The 17,309-nt window shown below is 44.7% G+C and overlaps 1 protein-coding gene across 13 annotated transcripts in view; it reads right to left on the reverse strand.

Annotated features, from left to right (window-relative positions):
- Positions 1-17,309, reverse strand: part of TENM2 (teneurin transmembrane protein 2) — a 2,693,686-nt gene that overhangs the window by 137,634 nt on the left and 2,538,743 nt on the right. For 12 of the 13 annotated variants that reach the window (XM_036224946.1, XM_036224945.1, XM_016151441.2 and 9 more), the window contains 2 exons: positions 12,534-12,729; positions 6,002-6,103 (listed from right to left, as the gene is read on the reverse strand). In XM_036224946.1, the coding sequence (XP_036080839.1) occupies positions 6,002-6,103; positions 12,534-12,729 (298 nt within the window). Of the gene's footprint in view, positions 1-6,001; positions 6,104-12,533; positions 12,751-17,309 lie in introns of those variants that run through there. The other variant, XM_016151451.2, reaches the window with a different exon arrangement.

The raw sequence follows: 17,309 nt of genomic DNA on the forward strand, positions 1-17,309 counted from the left end.
TTCCTGAGAGCTCGGGGGGGGTGATGTGGGTGGAGGGCGGGAGGGATGCCATCGAGGAGAGGCACAGGACGGTGTTTGTGACGGCAGAGAGCAAACGTGGAGTAGAGCCTGTTGGAAGCCCAGGAAGCAGGAGCTGGCGGAGGACGGGTGAGCGAGGTGATGGAATGTACCTGGAGGCTGGAGGACAGAGGTTCCGAGACCGGGCTCCGGAGTCAGACAGGCTTTGTTTGGGAAACTGGCTCTGTCACTTTCTACCGAGTAGACCCTCGTTTCCTCTCCTGAAAAAGTTTTCTCGGGCTCATGCCTAAGTCCCAGTGTGGAACCACAGGCTAGATGTGCCTGGAAGCACATCTTCTGAGGTGAATCTCATGGCTGGTCTAGCAGTCAGAGTCCTCGCCAGACGGCCTGGTTTGAATCCCAGCGATGCCACGGACTGGCTGAGTGATTTCGAGCAGTTCTTTAACCTCTCTGTGCTTCATTTTCCTCATTTCTACAAGGGGATACTAAGCATCTTTCAAACAGGGCTACTGATGATTAAATGAGAGAATTATGCAGTTCTCACTACAGTGGTTGGCGCATAGTAAGGACTTCGTACATGTCGGCTATGATGGCGATTATCATCTGAGGGGCTGGTAACAAGATTAAGACGGCAAGATCCCCGTTCTCTTTTTTTCAAGGCTCCGCAGAAGCTGGGTAGGAGCCGAGACCAGCCCCTAGGGAGAAGGCTTTATGTTCCTGTGGCTGTGGCATTTCTGGGCCTTCCCCTGACAGCTGTTCAGCAGCAGGAGTTGTCATTTCTAATAGCTATTAAATACGCATTACCTAACATGTACAGCTCTGGTGTGTTAAGTTTCTGCTGCTGGTTGGGGCCTCAAACTCAGACCCAAATAAGCCATCTGAGGAGTCAGTGTCAAAACAGAATCATCAGAAGCCTTGGGTCTCGTCTGAAATGCAAGGCTGACGTACAACTAACCCAGGGAAGCACTTTAAGTCAGTGGAAGATCTTCAAATCAAAGTAAGTAAAAGAAAAAAGGAATCATAATTAAAAAGCATCTGGCCCACAAAGAAATAACATTAAAGTAATGAGAAAGTCATGCAAAGGGAATAGCAATAATCAGAAACTGTAGACTAAACAATAACTTGAATAATAAGCATAATTATAGCTGGACAGGAGGGGCACCTGGTGGAAAATGGTACAAATTACCAGGAAAGAAATGCCATTTTTCCTCCAGCCCCAAATCTGAACAGATTGCCTATTACAGCGCGCGATTAATGAAATTCTATATTGAAAGACACTATTCAGCGTAGTCACTTTACTAGACACTTTCTGCATGTTCCCTGATGCTCTTTGGCTATTTTCATAGATCCGTACATACTTCATGGCTTCAGAAGTTTTTCTTATCATCTCCTTTGTGACGTCTACAGCATTCCAAGTCCACACCACAGCATTTCCGACATAACGTACATTTATCACATGCAGCCATCAGCCCGGAAGCCGTCAGAAGGCGGGGCCATGGCACTGCTGCCCTTCATTGTATTTTTGGCACTTAGTGCAGTACCTGGCTCATGGCAGGCACACAGTTAAGCCTTTGATGGATGCAGAAATAACTTCTGTTCCTTCGACTGACTTGGAACAATGTGTTAGAACCCTTAGGTGCTCTTTCAGTGTGAGGGTCAGCTCCACTTAGACGTTTGGGGCTCTCGGGGCCCCACCTCTGTGGGGGCTGAGGAAAGCATGCTCTGCAAACGCATGCTGTCTGATGCCTCCACGCACAGCGAGGATGTCTTCCGGAGCCTGATGCAGAGTGGTAGGTTTGACAAGGACCTGCCGCCTGCACTGCACATCCGGGGGCACTGGGGGCTCACTGTGAGCTCAAGAGAGTAAGTCCCTATTTCTGTCACTAGGACACACACCCGGTCACTCAGAGGTGATGGGAATCTCACTTGCTAATGTGGTAAATTCTCCCCCTGGCAGGAGGGCCTGAGTCTGCTGGCTGCCGGTAGCAGAGACTGGCAGACCTGGAGGCATCTTGGGCACTGCTGCCAGTGACGGGACAAAGGTGACTGAGAATTTGTGATGAAGGCCAGGCCCTCCTCAGGGCTTCTATCAAGAGGAAGGGAAATGAGTGTGGGCCACAGCCAGGAGACGGCATGCGCCATTCTGGGTAGCGAGAGCCTGGGACCAGCTGTCTTTCCTCTCGGCACGTGCTAGCACCATTACCTCACCCTGTCTGCTCCGGGTTACCTCCTGCTAACAACTAGGAGCTTCTTGGGCTCAAAAGTTGTCTGCGAGTGGCAAATTTTATAGACACTGACAAATTGTGCAGGGCCAATGGGATAAAGTGTTCCGATGTCTCTGCGTTATGTGTAAGAGGGTTGGGGAGGCAGGTGGGGAGGGGAGAAGGTACACACGTACACACATTCACGCGCAACCACATTTAAAATTTTCTTATTAAAAATCAGAAGTGCATCTTTGATATGAGTCACCGAGAACAGCACGGCATCTTGCTGAAAATGCATAACCTCAATCCAGCCACAGGAAACCATCAGGTAAACCCGCACTGAAGGACATACCACAAAATATCCGACAGTGCTCTTCGAATCGGTCAAGGTCATGGAAAACACGAACGACAAGGAAAAGACTGAGACGCTCGCAGGTTGGAAGGGATGACGACTAAATGCTGTGTGGGATTTGGACCAGAAAAAAAAGAGCAAAATTATAGAAAAAAAAAAAAAAGTCTGTAAGTTAGTCAATGGTATTGCATCGATGTTAATTTTCTGGTTTCAATAACGGAGCTGTGATAATCTAAAGTGTTGACATTAGGGAAAGCGGGGGGAACTCCATGTGCTATTTTTTGCAATTTGTCTGCAAGTCTAAAATGATTTCCTCAATATAAAAAAGCTGTAAACATTGGTAAAGTTGATTAAAATGGGATTTATTTCATATTGTTGCTACGAGGCTGAATAAGAGTGTGTATTAAGTACTCTGTGTAATGCCTCGTACATATTTAGTACTTAATAACTATTGTTATTTAAAAATAATCTGAAGTAGAGACTTAACATTCCACAAGCAAGTCTGGCGCTAACTGGCGGAGGCACCTGTTGGCAGCTGGCACAGTTAAACTGGGTGCCTGTTTTTACTGGGTTCTTGCATTACCATTCAAGTATAGTTAGCGAATTCTGTTGTTTCCAAGGGCCAATACTCAGGAGATGAGGTGTTCCGGGCGTGAGTCTCTCTCTCTAGGAGCTGTCCTGGCTCCCACATGCTCAGGTCTGCTTTAGGGATCTTTAATGGAAATAAGTGTGTGAGAAGTTGACTGGGAAGCGTGCTCACCACAGTGAAAAGACTACTCTCTTGACAGGGTCAAAGGTGGTATTAACATTTTCTATTTATTGCAATCGACTCCAGTTTTTCCTTTTTTGAAAAAAATTCTTGATTTTGACATTGTTTCTTTGGAGATAAATTTATCTCCGTAAACGTGATGAGCTGACTTAAGGAAATATGTTAAGTAAACAACAACACTGATGGCTTGTGAATTGGGCAAAAATTATAAAGGTGGTACGTGGAAGAGGACAGTTTGGGAAAGAGAGGCTTAGAATAACAAGAAAGCTGGTGCTGTCAACGAAATAGCTTAAACTGTGTCCGTTTCAAAAATAGGAAGGAAGAAATATCTTTGGGGCAAAGATATAGAAGCTTATTTCTAATACTCTTAAGCCAACTTTGCTGAGAATAAAGGGGGGAAAGAAGGAGAAAGCAATTTTATTCCTTAAACACTTTAATTTTGTCTATTGTATGCATCAGCCGCTAAATTAAAATGTACAAGTTCAAAGGCCGACTTCAGGAACATCTCCTGAGTATGCAGGAGCCACTCAATATTTGTTTCGCCAGGATCAATTATAAACCATGGCTAATGCACACTGGGAGCGTCCGCCCAGCCGCAGGACAGGTGGTGAATGCAAAACACACCGAGAGTCCTTTTAAGCAGCTAAATGCACACCCCATTACAGATCCATAATGCAGAATAGACGCTTGTCTGCAAATGGATTTAGAGCGAAGGGTTCTTAAATGGCTGGGGTACTTAGGGCTGAAAGGCCAGTAACTGGATGTGCAGCCAGAGCACACATGGTTTTCAGGATTAATAATACATCGATGTGTGTCAGTGTTAATATACATTTACAGCTCACAGCCTGTGCAGCTGAGTGTTCAGCCCATTTGCAGCCACATAGAAAAGGACTATACTGTCCTTCCTCTCATCAATGCCTTCACTCCCAGGAAAATTAGATTATGCAAGAAAAGCCATTCAAATGATATTGAGGTTTTCTCTCCTTTAAAGCCCTTGCTCGGGAAAGCGCTCGGCATGGCGATGCAGTGTGCCTCCTGCCTTCCTCCATCAGCACCCGTCGGAGGCTGAGCAAAGCACACGCTGGTGGAGGCTCCAGGCTCCACTGTCTACTGGGCACTGTGTCCCCAGGCCATTGGGAAGCGTGTGCTAAGGTGACGGACAGCCAAGAGATGGTCTGGTGGCCTCCTGCTCTCTTTTCTCTTTGTTTCTGACAAGTTGACCAACCCTTTCACATTACCGTGTGATGAAAGATAGGTCTGTTGAGTTGTCATTTAGGAATTAGCCTTACACAGGTGCAACCAAATCCAGAACTTCAAGCACACAAATGCTTCATTCACTTATCAGTCAGCATTCAGAAGGTTGGGAATAGCAAATCTTTGAAATTATTGAGAATACATGTAATATGATTTTTTTTTTTCTCCCCCCAGCAACTGCGGTGAGCATGGGAAAGAGGAGTGGCATTTGGCACCATTCACAATTTACAGAACAGCTGTATTCGTAATTGCCTCTCTCTCAGAATCTCAGGGCCGGATGGTCTTTAAATGAAGAGCACATTAAAATAACGAAAAGATTCTACAAATATATAAATAAATATAATATGATACGCATAAATAAAAAATAGTAAAATCAAACCCAATGAGGGCTCGCTGCGTGTTCTGCCAAGGGCTTTTGGGCGTGCTACATCCTGCTCGCAAGGAACTGATGAAAGAACTCCCCACCTTTGCGAGGAGGAAATAGGGATTCAGAAACGTTCGCTCGCTTGCTCGAGAGATACAGAGTAACGCAGGGGCAGAGCTGGGCCCCGAAGCTCTGAGGAAGGGCTCGGAACGGCTCCACCACTGTTTATCAGACGGGTCTAATCTACTGGTGGGTGGGGAATCGGTATTAACCAGTACTTTTTTTTTTTTTTAATGAAATAAGGTAGAATAGAAAAGAAACATAAAGATAAGTGTTGCTTATTTCAATTTAGAGTTGTATTTCTCCAGCTTATACACTTGTGTGTGTGTGCGCGCACGTGCATGTGCACCTTGTCTAAAAAGTGTGAGAAGCTCTGTTCTCCACTTGCATCTGACTGTACCACTTGAAGGTCATGCTCAAGGTCTCCTGCAAGCTAGGTATGCAGCTCCTAAGTCCCTGTTCTTCTGAGACTCATTTTCTTTCTTACATTACCTTTCCCCCATGAATCCCAGGGCCCCGACCATTCTGTGCAAAGTAGTGTAGATAAATTAATAATACAATTTAAAACTGATTCCACCAAGATAAATAGTGCTTCTCAGATGAAGAGCGTAGCTGGCCAGAATGAATGAAATTTACTAACCCTGAGATGCTTAATCTTCCATTACATAGAAGTTAATGATTATAAGAAAGGAGTGATGGTAATTCACTTCTGCTTTTACAGGAAATCCAGCCATCTCATTTTTAGCACATCTTTCTTCTCAGCACACCTTGGTGCCAACGATAACTGCCCTGCTCCTACAGGTATATTGGCCAATTGTCATATATCAAAGCCTACTCTTTGCCAAAGGATCAGGTCTTCTAGCATGCACGGGCTTTCGAGATGTCCCAGTGGAATTATTTGGGAGGCTACCTGCGCACCCCAGCTTTCTCATCTTCTCTGTTCCTTTTTCCAACCATACCGAGGAAGAGGTGGCAAATACCTTTAGCACAGTCTGCGCCTAGAAATCCTGGGAAGCAGTGACACATCCCGGAAACGCACTCGCCATTCCCGTGGCAGTTACGGGGACAGTCTTGCACAGAATCTGAAACGAAAATGAGAAATTTGGTAACTGCCTATTTCTCTGCCTGCAGCTGAAGCAATAATCATCATCCACCGTTTTTAAAGACCAGCAGTAGCAACCTCAGGGGACCGGTAGGGAGAAGTATGAGCGAGTAAAAGGAACACAATAGGGAGCAGTGGGGACCAGGGCAGCTCGGGCAGTGTGTGGGACTGACCACCGCCCTCCGTGCAACCAGGCAGGGCTGCAGGGCTGGTACTGCCGCAGTTTCTGCTTTCAAAACCAAACCGAACCAACCAACCAACCAAACAACAACAACAACAAAAATCCCTAGTTATCTGGATTTAAAAGCTGAAATTTCCCATGTTTGAATGGTGACCTCCCCCAGCCCCCACATATCGTTACCACTTGGAGAGCTGGGCTGACATGTGGGGCGCCAGCTCGTGCCCCAGGTACAGAGGAGGGTTCTCCAAATGACAGTGGTTGTCCTTGACCTCAGTTTTGTAGATTTAAAAAATTCCCTGCTTTAAGGAATTCTAACAAAAGAAAAACCCAACTACATGACTGATAAATTTAGGTATAATTTTGGGATTCACTGAGTAGTAGGTTTTAGATTTTATAAAAGTTCTTTTATGCCTAGCTTAGTGGTTCTTATTTTTCATGAAAATCAATTAGTTCCAACCTGCATGGCCATCTTATTCTATGATTTACCTTTCTACCTGAACTCTCAGGTAATACCTGTACCTGCAAAGGGATCGTTTTGGAACTTTTTCTTGTTGGTTTGTGTCTGCACAGAAAGAGATGTATTCTTTTAGAATTATTGTTATCCTCATTCTTTTAGAATTATTGTTATCCTCACTTTTGCTTTAAACTCATTTGGACTTTTTAGGCTCCAACTTACTAAGATGATGAAACAAGAAAAACAAGCCACTATGCCTGAAACGTGACATGACACAGCCCTTGGAGAGCTGGGGACATGGATTTGGTGCTGTTGCATTAAAGATTCTCAAGTCTAATTGTTCCCAATGGGGTCACCTGGGAGTGGCCAAGGTGGTTCCTCCTCTAAATCAAATTTCCCATTTATTGCTAATCTGGACCGAAAAACCAAACCAAGTGGTAGGGCTTGCTGTCTACCGTGTCTTACTTCTTTACTTCTCAGCGTTCTTTCTGCAGAACCAGACTGTAGTTGGTTGCTGGCACTCTGAGGAGAACTCAATGAGTGTATTTGCTTTTTCAAAATCGGGTAAAAAACTGTAGACTCAAAGAATAACAACAATAAAACAAACAAACAAACGAACAACAAACTATAGACTCTATCATCAAGCCAATCTCTTTCATGTCAAACAATTAACACTTGAGGCTGAAATGCCTTGAGGTCGGCCCTATAGAAGTGGGCTGAGAAGCATCCAAGTGGCGACCTAATTGTTCTGTCCATCCATCATTTACTCGCTCATTCATTCAAATGCATTAGGTTGAATCATATGAAGGAGCTGCTTTTGCAGGTCAAAAGTCAGCAATTTCACATGATATTAAGAGATAATTCTCCACGGGTCTCTTGTGCTTCCATACATCTTGTAAGCAGAGGCACATACTGCCTTAGTTCTGGACTAACTTTGTGAGATTGTCTGTTTGGAGAACAGCCTTGGAAGAGAGAGATATTATCTGTCGCTGGAGCCATGGGCAAGCTTACTTACTGTCCAGCATAATGAAAACGATGGCACCCTCTGGGGCAGAGACTAGGCCGGCTCACCGCACATTCTAAGGGACTCAGGTAGAGTAGACTCAGAACTCTCTCCTGTATTTCAGCCCACTACAGGTGCATGTGTCACCTGGCCCTGGTCATGCTGCCCTGTGAGAACTAGGGCTCGGGGAACTGGCACACGTGCGAATACCCGGGATACTGCATGCTGAGTAAGAAAGTCTGTTGTCTCTGACCAGGAGTCTCACGTCTTCTGATAGCTAAGAAACTGTGCCAGGTGATGTGTCAGTTTACAATTAGGGTGAGATCTCAGAGCTGTCACTGTTCTCGACAGATGGTTTACGTTATTAACCGAGCAGCTACTATATGCAAGGCACTGTGCAAGGCATTGGTGAATATAGTGGTGAATAATACAGACACAGTCCCGTGGTCATAGAGAATATAAAGCACTCGAAATCGTTAAACGAGCAAAACAAAAACTGGTGAGTGCTTTGGGAGTAACGGGAGGAAGCTACTTAGAGAGGATGGTCAGGGAGGGCCTCTCTGTTCTCTTCAGGTGACATTTCAGGGTGAGCTGGATCAGGCCAGTGAAGAGCTAGGAGAAGAGTATTCCAGGCAGGAGAGACAGCTTATGCCAAGGCCCTGAGGTAGGAAAGAGCAGAACTGGATCCGATGCGGCTGGAGGGTGATGAACCAGGAAGACAGTGACAGAGATGAGTTTGGAGAGATCCAGGCAGGGGGACAGATCACCCAGGGACCTGGAGACCACATAGAGGAGTTGGATTGTATCCAGTGGGAACAGATGAAAAGTTTTAAATGTAGGAACTGGCATTATCCAGCTTGTATTTTAGGAAGTCACTGCTCCAGAGGAGGAGAGATTGCTTCTCACTGAGCATCTGGTCTGGGGAAGCTTTGGTGGAGATTGAGATCACTGAGAACGAACAATCTAGCTGTGATGGTTCGGGAGCTCTTTGCCAGCAAAAGGACAGAGGTCTTTGCTCAGGCTCCTTGTTGGGCTGGAAGGCCTCCCTTGCCCTTTAGCTGAGGCATTTACCCTTAAGTCTCAGTTGAGAAGAGTTAGCTTCTGAGCATCTTCCTTCCTCCCTTCCCTGTGTACCTGTCCTCCAGGTTCCTGTAGCTCCTATATTGCCTTTTTACATCCCTATCTTCTCTCGAGCTCCCTGAGGAAGAGACCAGATTGGAACCTCTCACCCAGGTGTTCTCCACGCTTGCTACACAGTAGGTCCTTGGTAAATGGCTGTCAAAATGGGTGTGTATGTGTGTGTGTGCGCGTGCACGCGCGCACGCACGCACGTGCACATATACATATATGTAGGAGGGTAGGAGAATCCAAAATAAGCAAAAACTGTAACTAAGAGTATTTTTCATTTAATTTTCCCAAGGTCTTCTAGTTGAAGCACTTCCACAGTTTTTGAGGGAAAAAAAATTTGGCACTGCTCAAGTATTAAAGGAGCCCACCCTTTCTGCCCCCTTACCCCAATACTCAGTGAAATATTACTACTGAGACATTATCAGCTTTCCTTCTTGTCAACTTGGTTTAAGTTTTCTTGAGGGAACTGTGGCAAGTGATGAGCGTAAGCCCAGGAAATGGGACTTTGGCCCATGAGGAGGCTAGCCTTTGCTAAGTCGCACTGCGCTTCAGGAGTCCTACTCTGCTGTCCCCTGAGACGAGACCCACTTCTGAAAGGAGGCTGCCTCTCTCAAAAATGCATCGCAAGACTTCCCGGAGTCAAAGGTATATTTAGTGTGATGGCTGGTCAACACCCGGCTAACATCACAGGGGCCTCTGGTGCTCTTGCTTGCTCCCGATGAAGAAAGTTCTGACGATAGATTCGTGTGGGAGAACCCTGAGCCACGTAAAACACTGTTCTTTTCTCTGTATTTCAGGCCAATCACTATCATTGCTCTATCAAGATGTCTGCCCAGCTATTAGGCTGATTACCTCTGACTTTCTCTTTGAACTACAGTCCAGATGAGAGAATTCTTCTGGGGGAATTGCTATTCCCAGCTCCGGCTGACGGGTGAGTGAGGGTCATGGCCTGGGGGGCAGGGCATTTCACTACCGCAACATCTGGGTCTATGTGGCTAAAGAAGATGGGGGCAGAAGTCATTATGAGATAATCTGGCCCCCAGAAACATTGCTGTGCAGGCAGAGAGGGATTTGCTTGGCGGGAGTGCAAAGCAATCCAGTGGTTATGAGCACAGCCTCTGGACAGTCTGAATCCTGACTCCACGGGGCTCTTACTAGCTGTGTGAGGCCTTGGGTAAGTTGTTTAACTTCCCTCGGTCCTGGCTTCCTCAACTGGAAAACAAGAATCTCACAGTACCTACCTCATATGGCTACTCCATGAGTCGACTGAGCTCGTCCCCACAAAAGGGCCTGATCCAGGGGCTGGCACACAGCCGTTGCTCTGTAACTGTGTAGTTGTTGTTGTTTTTGTGATTAACCCGTCTGCTGAGTCCTTGTAGACTCCTCCAACTCAGCCAGCTACTGTGTGTGATGTGTACTGTCATACATGTGTCAAGCCTTTCGAGTTCAAATACAGGGTGACAAAAACGGTATCATTTCTCTTCATTTCTTAAGCTAAAGATTGTTTTTTGACCTCGACATCTCAAAACTTGTTCTGAATGTGTTGCCACTGTCTTCCTTTTGTGAGCTGGTTTTGGTTTTTACCTTTTTATGTTTCCCCCCTGTTGATACAAAACCTGATCCTGGAAATCTTTCCTAACTGTGGATGACTTCTCTAGTGACTTCCATCATATAAACTTTATGTCAGTAGTTTAGAGCAGGGGTTGGCAAACTTTTTCCGTAAAAGCACAGAAAATAAATACTTAGGCTTTGTGAGCCAGATTGTCTCTTGCGAATACTCAGCTCTGTCATTTTAGCTGCCACAGACAACATGTAAACAGATGAACATGTCTGTGCTCTAATAAAACTTTATTTGTAAAAAACAGACAATGGGCCAGACTCTGCCCATGGGTTCTAGAGTGCCAACCCCTGCTTTGGAGCACTCAGTTGCCCCGATAGAACCAATCTTTCCTTAGCAGAGGGAATAAGGATGAATTTCAATCCTATGGTTAATATCAAATTCTCTCTGATTTTATGCCATTCTGAAGCCATAAAAATGCCACTTGAATGTCAGATTGGCTTATATAGATCTTTCAAGAATCAAGGAACCCCTCAGAGAAATACGTAAGGCCAGTAGAGAAGTTCTTTGAAGGCAGTTAACAGAAAAATGGCTGTACGAGACATGTTCCCAATCATTGGCTCCCCTTTAATGACCACCTTCTCCATCCCAGGCACATTCCACACGTGATACACATCACCCTTCCCTCTGTGGACTTGCTCACCGCCTTTGCGCGATGACACAGAGGCTCAGGGGGAAAAGTGACCTTCCCAGGGAGGATGTGGGCAAGACAGGCTGGGATTTGATCCTGGATTGACAGGGCCTTTCCGCACGAGATCGTCTCGTCTAGGCTCCTTCAAGGAACCTCAAGATCTGCAGCCAGATGCCGTCGGGACCGCATTGGTGCTGCAGAAGTGTGATGGGCAAAGCCCAGGAGCCCACGCCACGCCCACCGCTTTCATTTCCTGGGACCCTGACGGACTCGGTTTTCTGAACCTCAGTTTATTCCTCTGGGAAATGGGTCTACGGCCTGCCCTGATTCAGAGAGGGTCTGTCTACCCAGGATCTGTTACTATCATTGGTAAGAAGATTAAAACCTAATGACAAAATGATGCTAATGAAAAATGCTTCGTGAAATCTCAGACTAATGGCCCTTTTAGGGGTTTATACAGACACACACACACACACATACACACACACACACACACGGAAATTTGGGATAAAACTTTAGCTTTTCCTTTGATAGCTAATAAAAAGCAGGGCTAAAACATGCCAAAAGTGACAAGTACTAAATTAAAGCACTTTGAGATTTACCTGCTTGGGAACAAAGTTATAATTTTTTTCTTACATCTCCATTTTTTTTTCCTGATTTATTTTTAAGTTTTCTTTTTAAAGTTATTTTGAGCTTTTCTCAATTTTTAAGAGAAATTCTGAGCTGATGTGAAGTCAGAATTTATTGTCTCTACTACACATTTAGAGATTTATACACTTTATTTTATTTAATCATCCCAAGAGCCTGGTGGGCAGGCTCCGGGTAATTCTGCTTTACCACAAGGAAACTGAGATTTCTGAAAGTCCAAGGATTGACCTAGGTTGTGTGGCCAGGACTTCAGCCAGTTGGTGTGACCTAGCCTTTCACCATGACTGAATCCTTGGGACTCATAGTGGCTCTTTCATGTTTTAAGCAGCATTTGTATTTTATTTTATTATTTTTCAAATTTATTATTATTTATGCCTGCAGCACCTGGTCTTCCTAGGTGGTCTCCCATCCAGTACTAAGCAGGCCTGACCCTGCTTAGCTTCCAAGATCAGACATTGGGCTTGTTCAAGGTGGCATGGCCATAGACCATGGACCATGGCTCCACTGGGGCGTGAACCTGGGACCTTCTGTGTGCAAACCAGATATGCTAACTGCTACCCTATGGAACCATATCAGTATTTGTATTTTAATCAGGGCTCATTTTAGGTGGGTGATGAAGTGAGGCCCAAATTAAGGCTTCCGGTTTGGTCATCTGCACACTTCTGGACGATGTGCCATCCACAGAGAAGCCGGTAACGTTTCCGCCCTTCCCTCCTGGGCATCCCACCTCAAAGACCCCATACCTACCCAAGACGACCGTGTTGAAGGAAACCAGCTCTTTGTCTTTGCCGTCATTGTAGAAAGCCAGGTGCCACAGGCCCGCGTCCAGGTACTGCACAAACACGGCTTCGTTTTGAACCAGGGTCTGTATGCTTCGGCGTTCCCTGGGGGACTCGACCACACTCCACTTCTCCTTCCCGTCCAGACGCTCCATGAAGTCATACTAGGAAGAGCAGAGAGACCGACACGTGTGAGACGGGGTGCAGACCCGGCCCTGTGCCTTGCATCTTCTCCACCTGCCCCATCAGTTACCTGAGAAACACTTCTCAGTCCATTTTACTATGAGCTCATCCGGTAAAACAAGAGTCATAAAAGTTGTAATAACAACAGTCATCATTTATTGTGTGTATAATTATTGCTAATAGTTTTATTACTAGAAGTCGCAATCTTCTTTCTGCAGTTCTGAAATCCCCAAAGCTTTAAAATCCAAAGTTTTGATTTCTCTTTCACTGTCTTCATCTTCTTCTTCCTCCTGGCCCACCCCCCCACTCTTCCTCTTTCTTCTTCTTCGTGGTGCGTGTGCATGTGTGAGAGAGGGCTCTTTGCTCAGTCCCCACTGGTTATCATATGACACACAGTACAGACCAACTACGACTTTCCTGTCATTCCTAAATTTCTGAATCTCAAAACACATCTGACTTTCCATGAGCTTATGATAAAGAATTACAGACCTCCATTACCAGCTACCAGCTACTATTTACTAAGATCATTTGCTAAGATCATTTACGAAGGAAGGTGGTTAAGAACGAGGGCATAATGGTTAAGAATAATGAAGGAAACCATCAACAAAATGAAAATGCAACTGACTGAACGGGAGAAGATATTTGGAAATGATATACATGATGAAGGATTAATATCCAAAAATTTATAAAGAACTCATACAACTCGACATTAAAAAAAAACAAACAAACAGAAAACATTCCACTTAAAAAATAGGCAGAGGACCTGAATAGACACTTCTTCTGTGAGAACATACAGACGGCTAACAGGTACATGAAAAGATGCTCAGCATCACGAATCATCAGGGAAACGTGAATTAAAACCACCATGAGACATCACCTCGCACCTATCGGAATGGCTATTCCCAAAAAGATAAATGGCGAGTGTTGGCAAAGATGTGGAGAAAAGAGAACCCTCGTGCACTGTTGGGGTAGCGAAATGGTGCAGCCACTACGGAAAACGATATGGAGGCTCTGCAAAAAATTAAAAATAGAACTACAATATGACCCAGCAATTCCATTTCTAGATATTTATCTGAAGAAAACAAAAACACTAATTCGAAGAGAGATCACCCTCTGTTCATTGCAGCATTATTTACAATAGCCAAGATATGGAAGCAACCTAAGAGTCCATAGATAAATAAATGGATAAAAAAGCTGTGGCATATTGACAATGAAATACTACTTGGGCATAAAAAGAATAAAATCTGGCCATTTGTGGCAACATGGATGGACCTAGGGGATATGGCACTAAGTGAAATAAGTTAGAGAAAGACAAATACCATATGATTTCACTTATATGTGAAATCTAGAAAACAAAACAAATGAATAAAACAAAAGAGAAACAGACCTAGAGACAGAGATGCCAGAGGGAAGGGGGAAGGGGATTGGCCAAAAAAGGTGGAGGGGATTAAGATGTGCAAACTTCCAGTTATAAAATAAATAAGTCATGGGAATGTAATGTATAGCATGGGGGTATAGTCAATATCCCTTTGGTACAGTGACAGATCACTTCATAAGGTATCTAAATGTCAAATCACTCTGTTGTACATGTAAAACTAATATAATATTATATGTCAACTATATTCCAATTAAACAAAGATGAGGGCTGTGGAGCCAGACAGCCTGGGAGAGAATTTGGCACTTAGCAGCATCACCTGCCTGTGACTCAGTTCTCTATCTGCAAAACTGTGAAAATAATAGTCCCTATGTTATAGGGCTGTTGTGAGGAATAAGATGATATTTAGAGCAGTGCCTGGTATAGAGCAAATACAAAATATATGTTAGCTATTATCATCATCATCATCATCGTCATCGTCGTCATCATCATCTCATTCAATTCTTGCAAAAACCCTAGAAGATAGGTACGATTCGTATCTTATTCATAGACAAGAGAATTGAGGTGCAGAGAAATCACACGACTTGTTAAAAGCAGCATAGCAACTAAGTGGCCGAGCAAAAACTTGGACCTAGATCTGTTCAGTGGCAATGCTCACACCCTCACAGGGCCTGGTCTCAGAAAATGCAGCCATTAGATATTAACCTCCATTTCAGTGGAAGGTTCAGGACCTGAAGCAGTCGGTGAGAGGTGGACGGTCAGCAAAGGCTACCACGACGGAGGGGTGGGCATGGGGACAGCAAGTGTGACTCGAGAGAGCCATGTTGTAGAGAATGGCCAGAGAATGGTGAGACCCCGTGGTGGGCAAGTGGGAGTCTCTGAAAACCCGTGAGTGGTGACCGATGAGATGAAAGGAATAGCTCGAGGCATTCGTTTGCAGGTGAGATGTTCTAGAGGGGAGAATGAGAATAAGCGGGAAGGTCCATTAGGAAGAAATGGCAGAAACCCGAGTGTGAGGTGACACGGGTCTCCATCAGGACAGTGAACGGAAGAGGGGACAAGATTGGAGGGACGTTGCTAAGGAAGAAAGGACAGCGCTTGACCATGGGCTGGACAGAGAGGATGAAGGGCAAGGCGGAGAGGACACCAATATTTCTTTCCTGTCAACAAGAAAATCGATAAGACCCAGTTGGACGTGGACTAATCTTGTGAACTCTTTTCAAATCACTGCAACAGAAAAGTCATTTGCACTGTGACCTCCAGAGGACATTCAAAGTGTGTAGATCTTTAGCAGATAAAAACCACCCATGTGGGATTAAGCACTACTTCCCCTCCAAAGAAAGGTATTTATTTATTTATTTGTTTGTTTGTTTATTTTTTTTTAGGTTGCAGATATCAACTCTAACCCCTTTCACAAACTTTATAGAATAAAACTCCAGAAATTCACCAGTGTGACTTCCCCATGATCAGAATTGCCAGGTTTTTTTTTTTTTCCCATGCAAAACGTGATCATTGAAAATAAAGAGACTATAATCTTACATACAAAGGCTCTGCCGTCAGACAGACCTGGGTTTGAATTCTGACCCCGCCACTTGCCATCGTTTGAAGTTGGACAAATCTACTTTTACTCTCTTCCGGGTTTGCTTGCTAGGGAATAATGACACCCACCTTCCTGGGGTGCTGTAAGCAAGACAGGAGCTAGTGCTTAAGGCAGTGCCTGGAAGATAACGGCCATTTTATTAAGTACCTCATGATTATGAGTCACTTATTTGCAAGTCGTAATAAAACACAGAAGAGATGCTCATCTTTCTAGTTTTTGCATCGCGCCGGAGGTAGGTGCTGTTTGGAAAGTGGAAACGTCCCTACCTCTCAGGAAATGAGTATTGTTGGTATTTAACTTCCCTCTACCCCATATCCCATTGGTCACGGCTGTCTTTATGGGGTAAAATAAATGATGTGAAGGGATAGGACAAACCGATGTTGCTTTCGGAGACCTTCGTAACCAAAGCATTTGTTCCTTAGCAACCTCGTAAATGTCCGACTACTAAGACCCACGACTACAAATTGCTGTCAGCCAGAGAAATGAGTGTAACTTCCTCAGTGCCAAGGTGAGAGGAATATACTTCATTTGGGGTCCAGTATATCACCCCCATGAGGAAAAGTCTGAGGAAGGTGATTACTTGTGTGGGGCCATTGCTCATTATTAATTTGGGCATCAGTCATGTCCTGCTGAACGGGTCGACCGGCGCGGGGCCACAGAAATGGCCTGGGACCTGCGGCAGTGCTTGGTGTCCGACCAATCAAATTACTCTGGGAAGAGGCATTTGTCAGAGGAGAGAGAGGACATCTATTTTGGCTGGCTCCTCAGAGTCCCTCTACAGAAGCACAGAGGGTAGTTTTTATTTAAGGACGGAATCTGTGAGCCAGGGGCTCTCAGATAAAGCATCAGAACTTCGGGACACGTGGGTGTATAGGATACGGTGTCTCATGTGTCTGTACCCTGTATCCTTTTATCATGCTTTATTTTTTCCAAAGCACTAATGACCCTCTAAAAATGATATACTTTGTTTTTATGTCTATTGTCAGTCTACTCGGAATCTCGTTTGTACAGTAGAGAGGTTAACAGTGAGGACTTTGGAGTCAGCTGCCTGGGTAGAATCCTCGCTCACCCACTTATGTGCATGAGCTATTTAAATTCTCTGGGCCTCAGTCTCCTTACCTTTAAAATAGGGATAATAACGATGTCTACATCGAAACACTGCCATAAGGATTAAATGAGTCTAACCACGTAAAGTGTTTAGAGTAGTAAGTGCTTTACACAGGGCAAGCGTGCCTTTGTTTCTGCTCTCATGACTGTAATTTACTGCTGTGCCTAATTCATCTTGAGCAGAGTCTAATCAATAAATATTTGTTAAATTTCAAATGGATAAAATATTGAATTTGTCAATGAGTTCTGTTAAAAAGAAACTAAGTTGGAATGTATTTAAGGTTCTGTTTCTTATAGTAATCACTTGTCTTTTAATTCCTAATTTCTCATGTGCCTTCTTGAACGGGAAAGAAAATGGTAGAGTTGCAGCCAGCAAGCCTGGATCACGTGCCACCCAGTGCAGGACATGCCTGTGATGGGACGCCATGGCCCGAGGTATTCACATGTATCATTAGGGTTTGAGGGTTGACTTTCTAAGG

This window comes from Rousettus aegyptiacus, unplaced genomic scaffold, assembly GCF_014176215.1.
Source record: "Rousettus aegyptiacus isolate mRouAeg1 unplaced genomic scaffold, mRouAeg1.p scaffold_m13_p_7, whole genome shotgun sequence".
Taxonomy (NCBI): domain Eukaryota; kingdom Metazoa; phylum Chordata; class Mammalia; order Chiroptera; family Pteropodidae; genus Rousettus; species Rousettus aegyptiacus.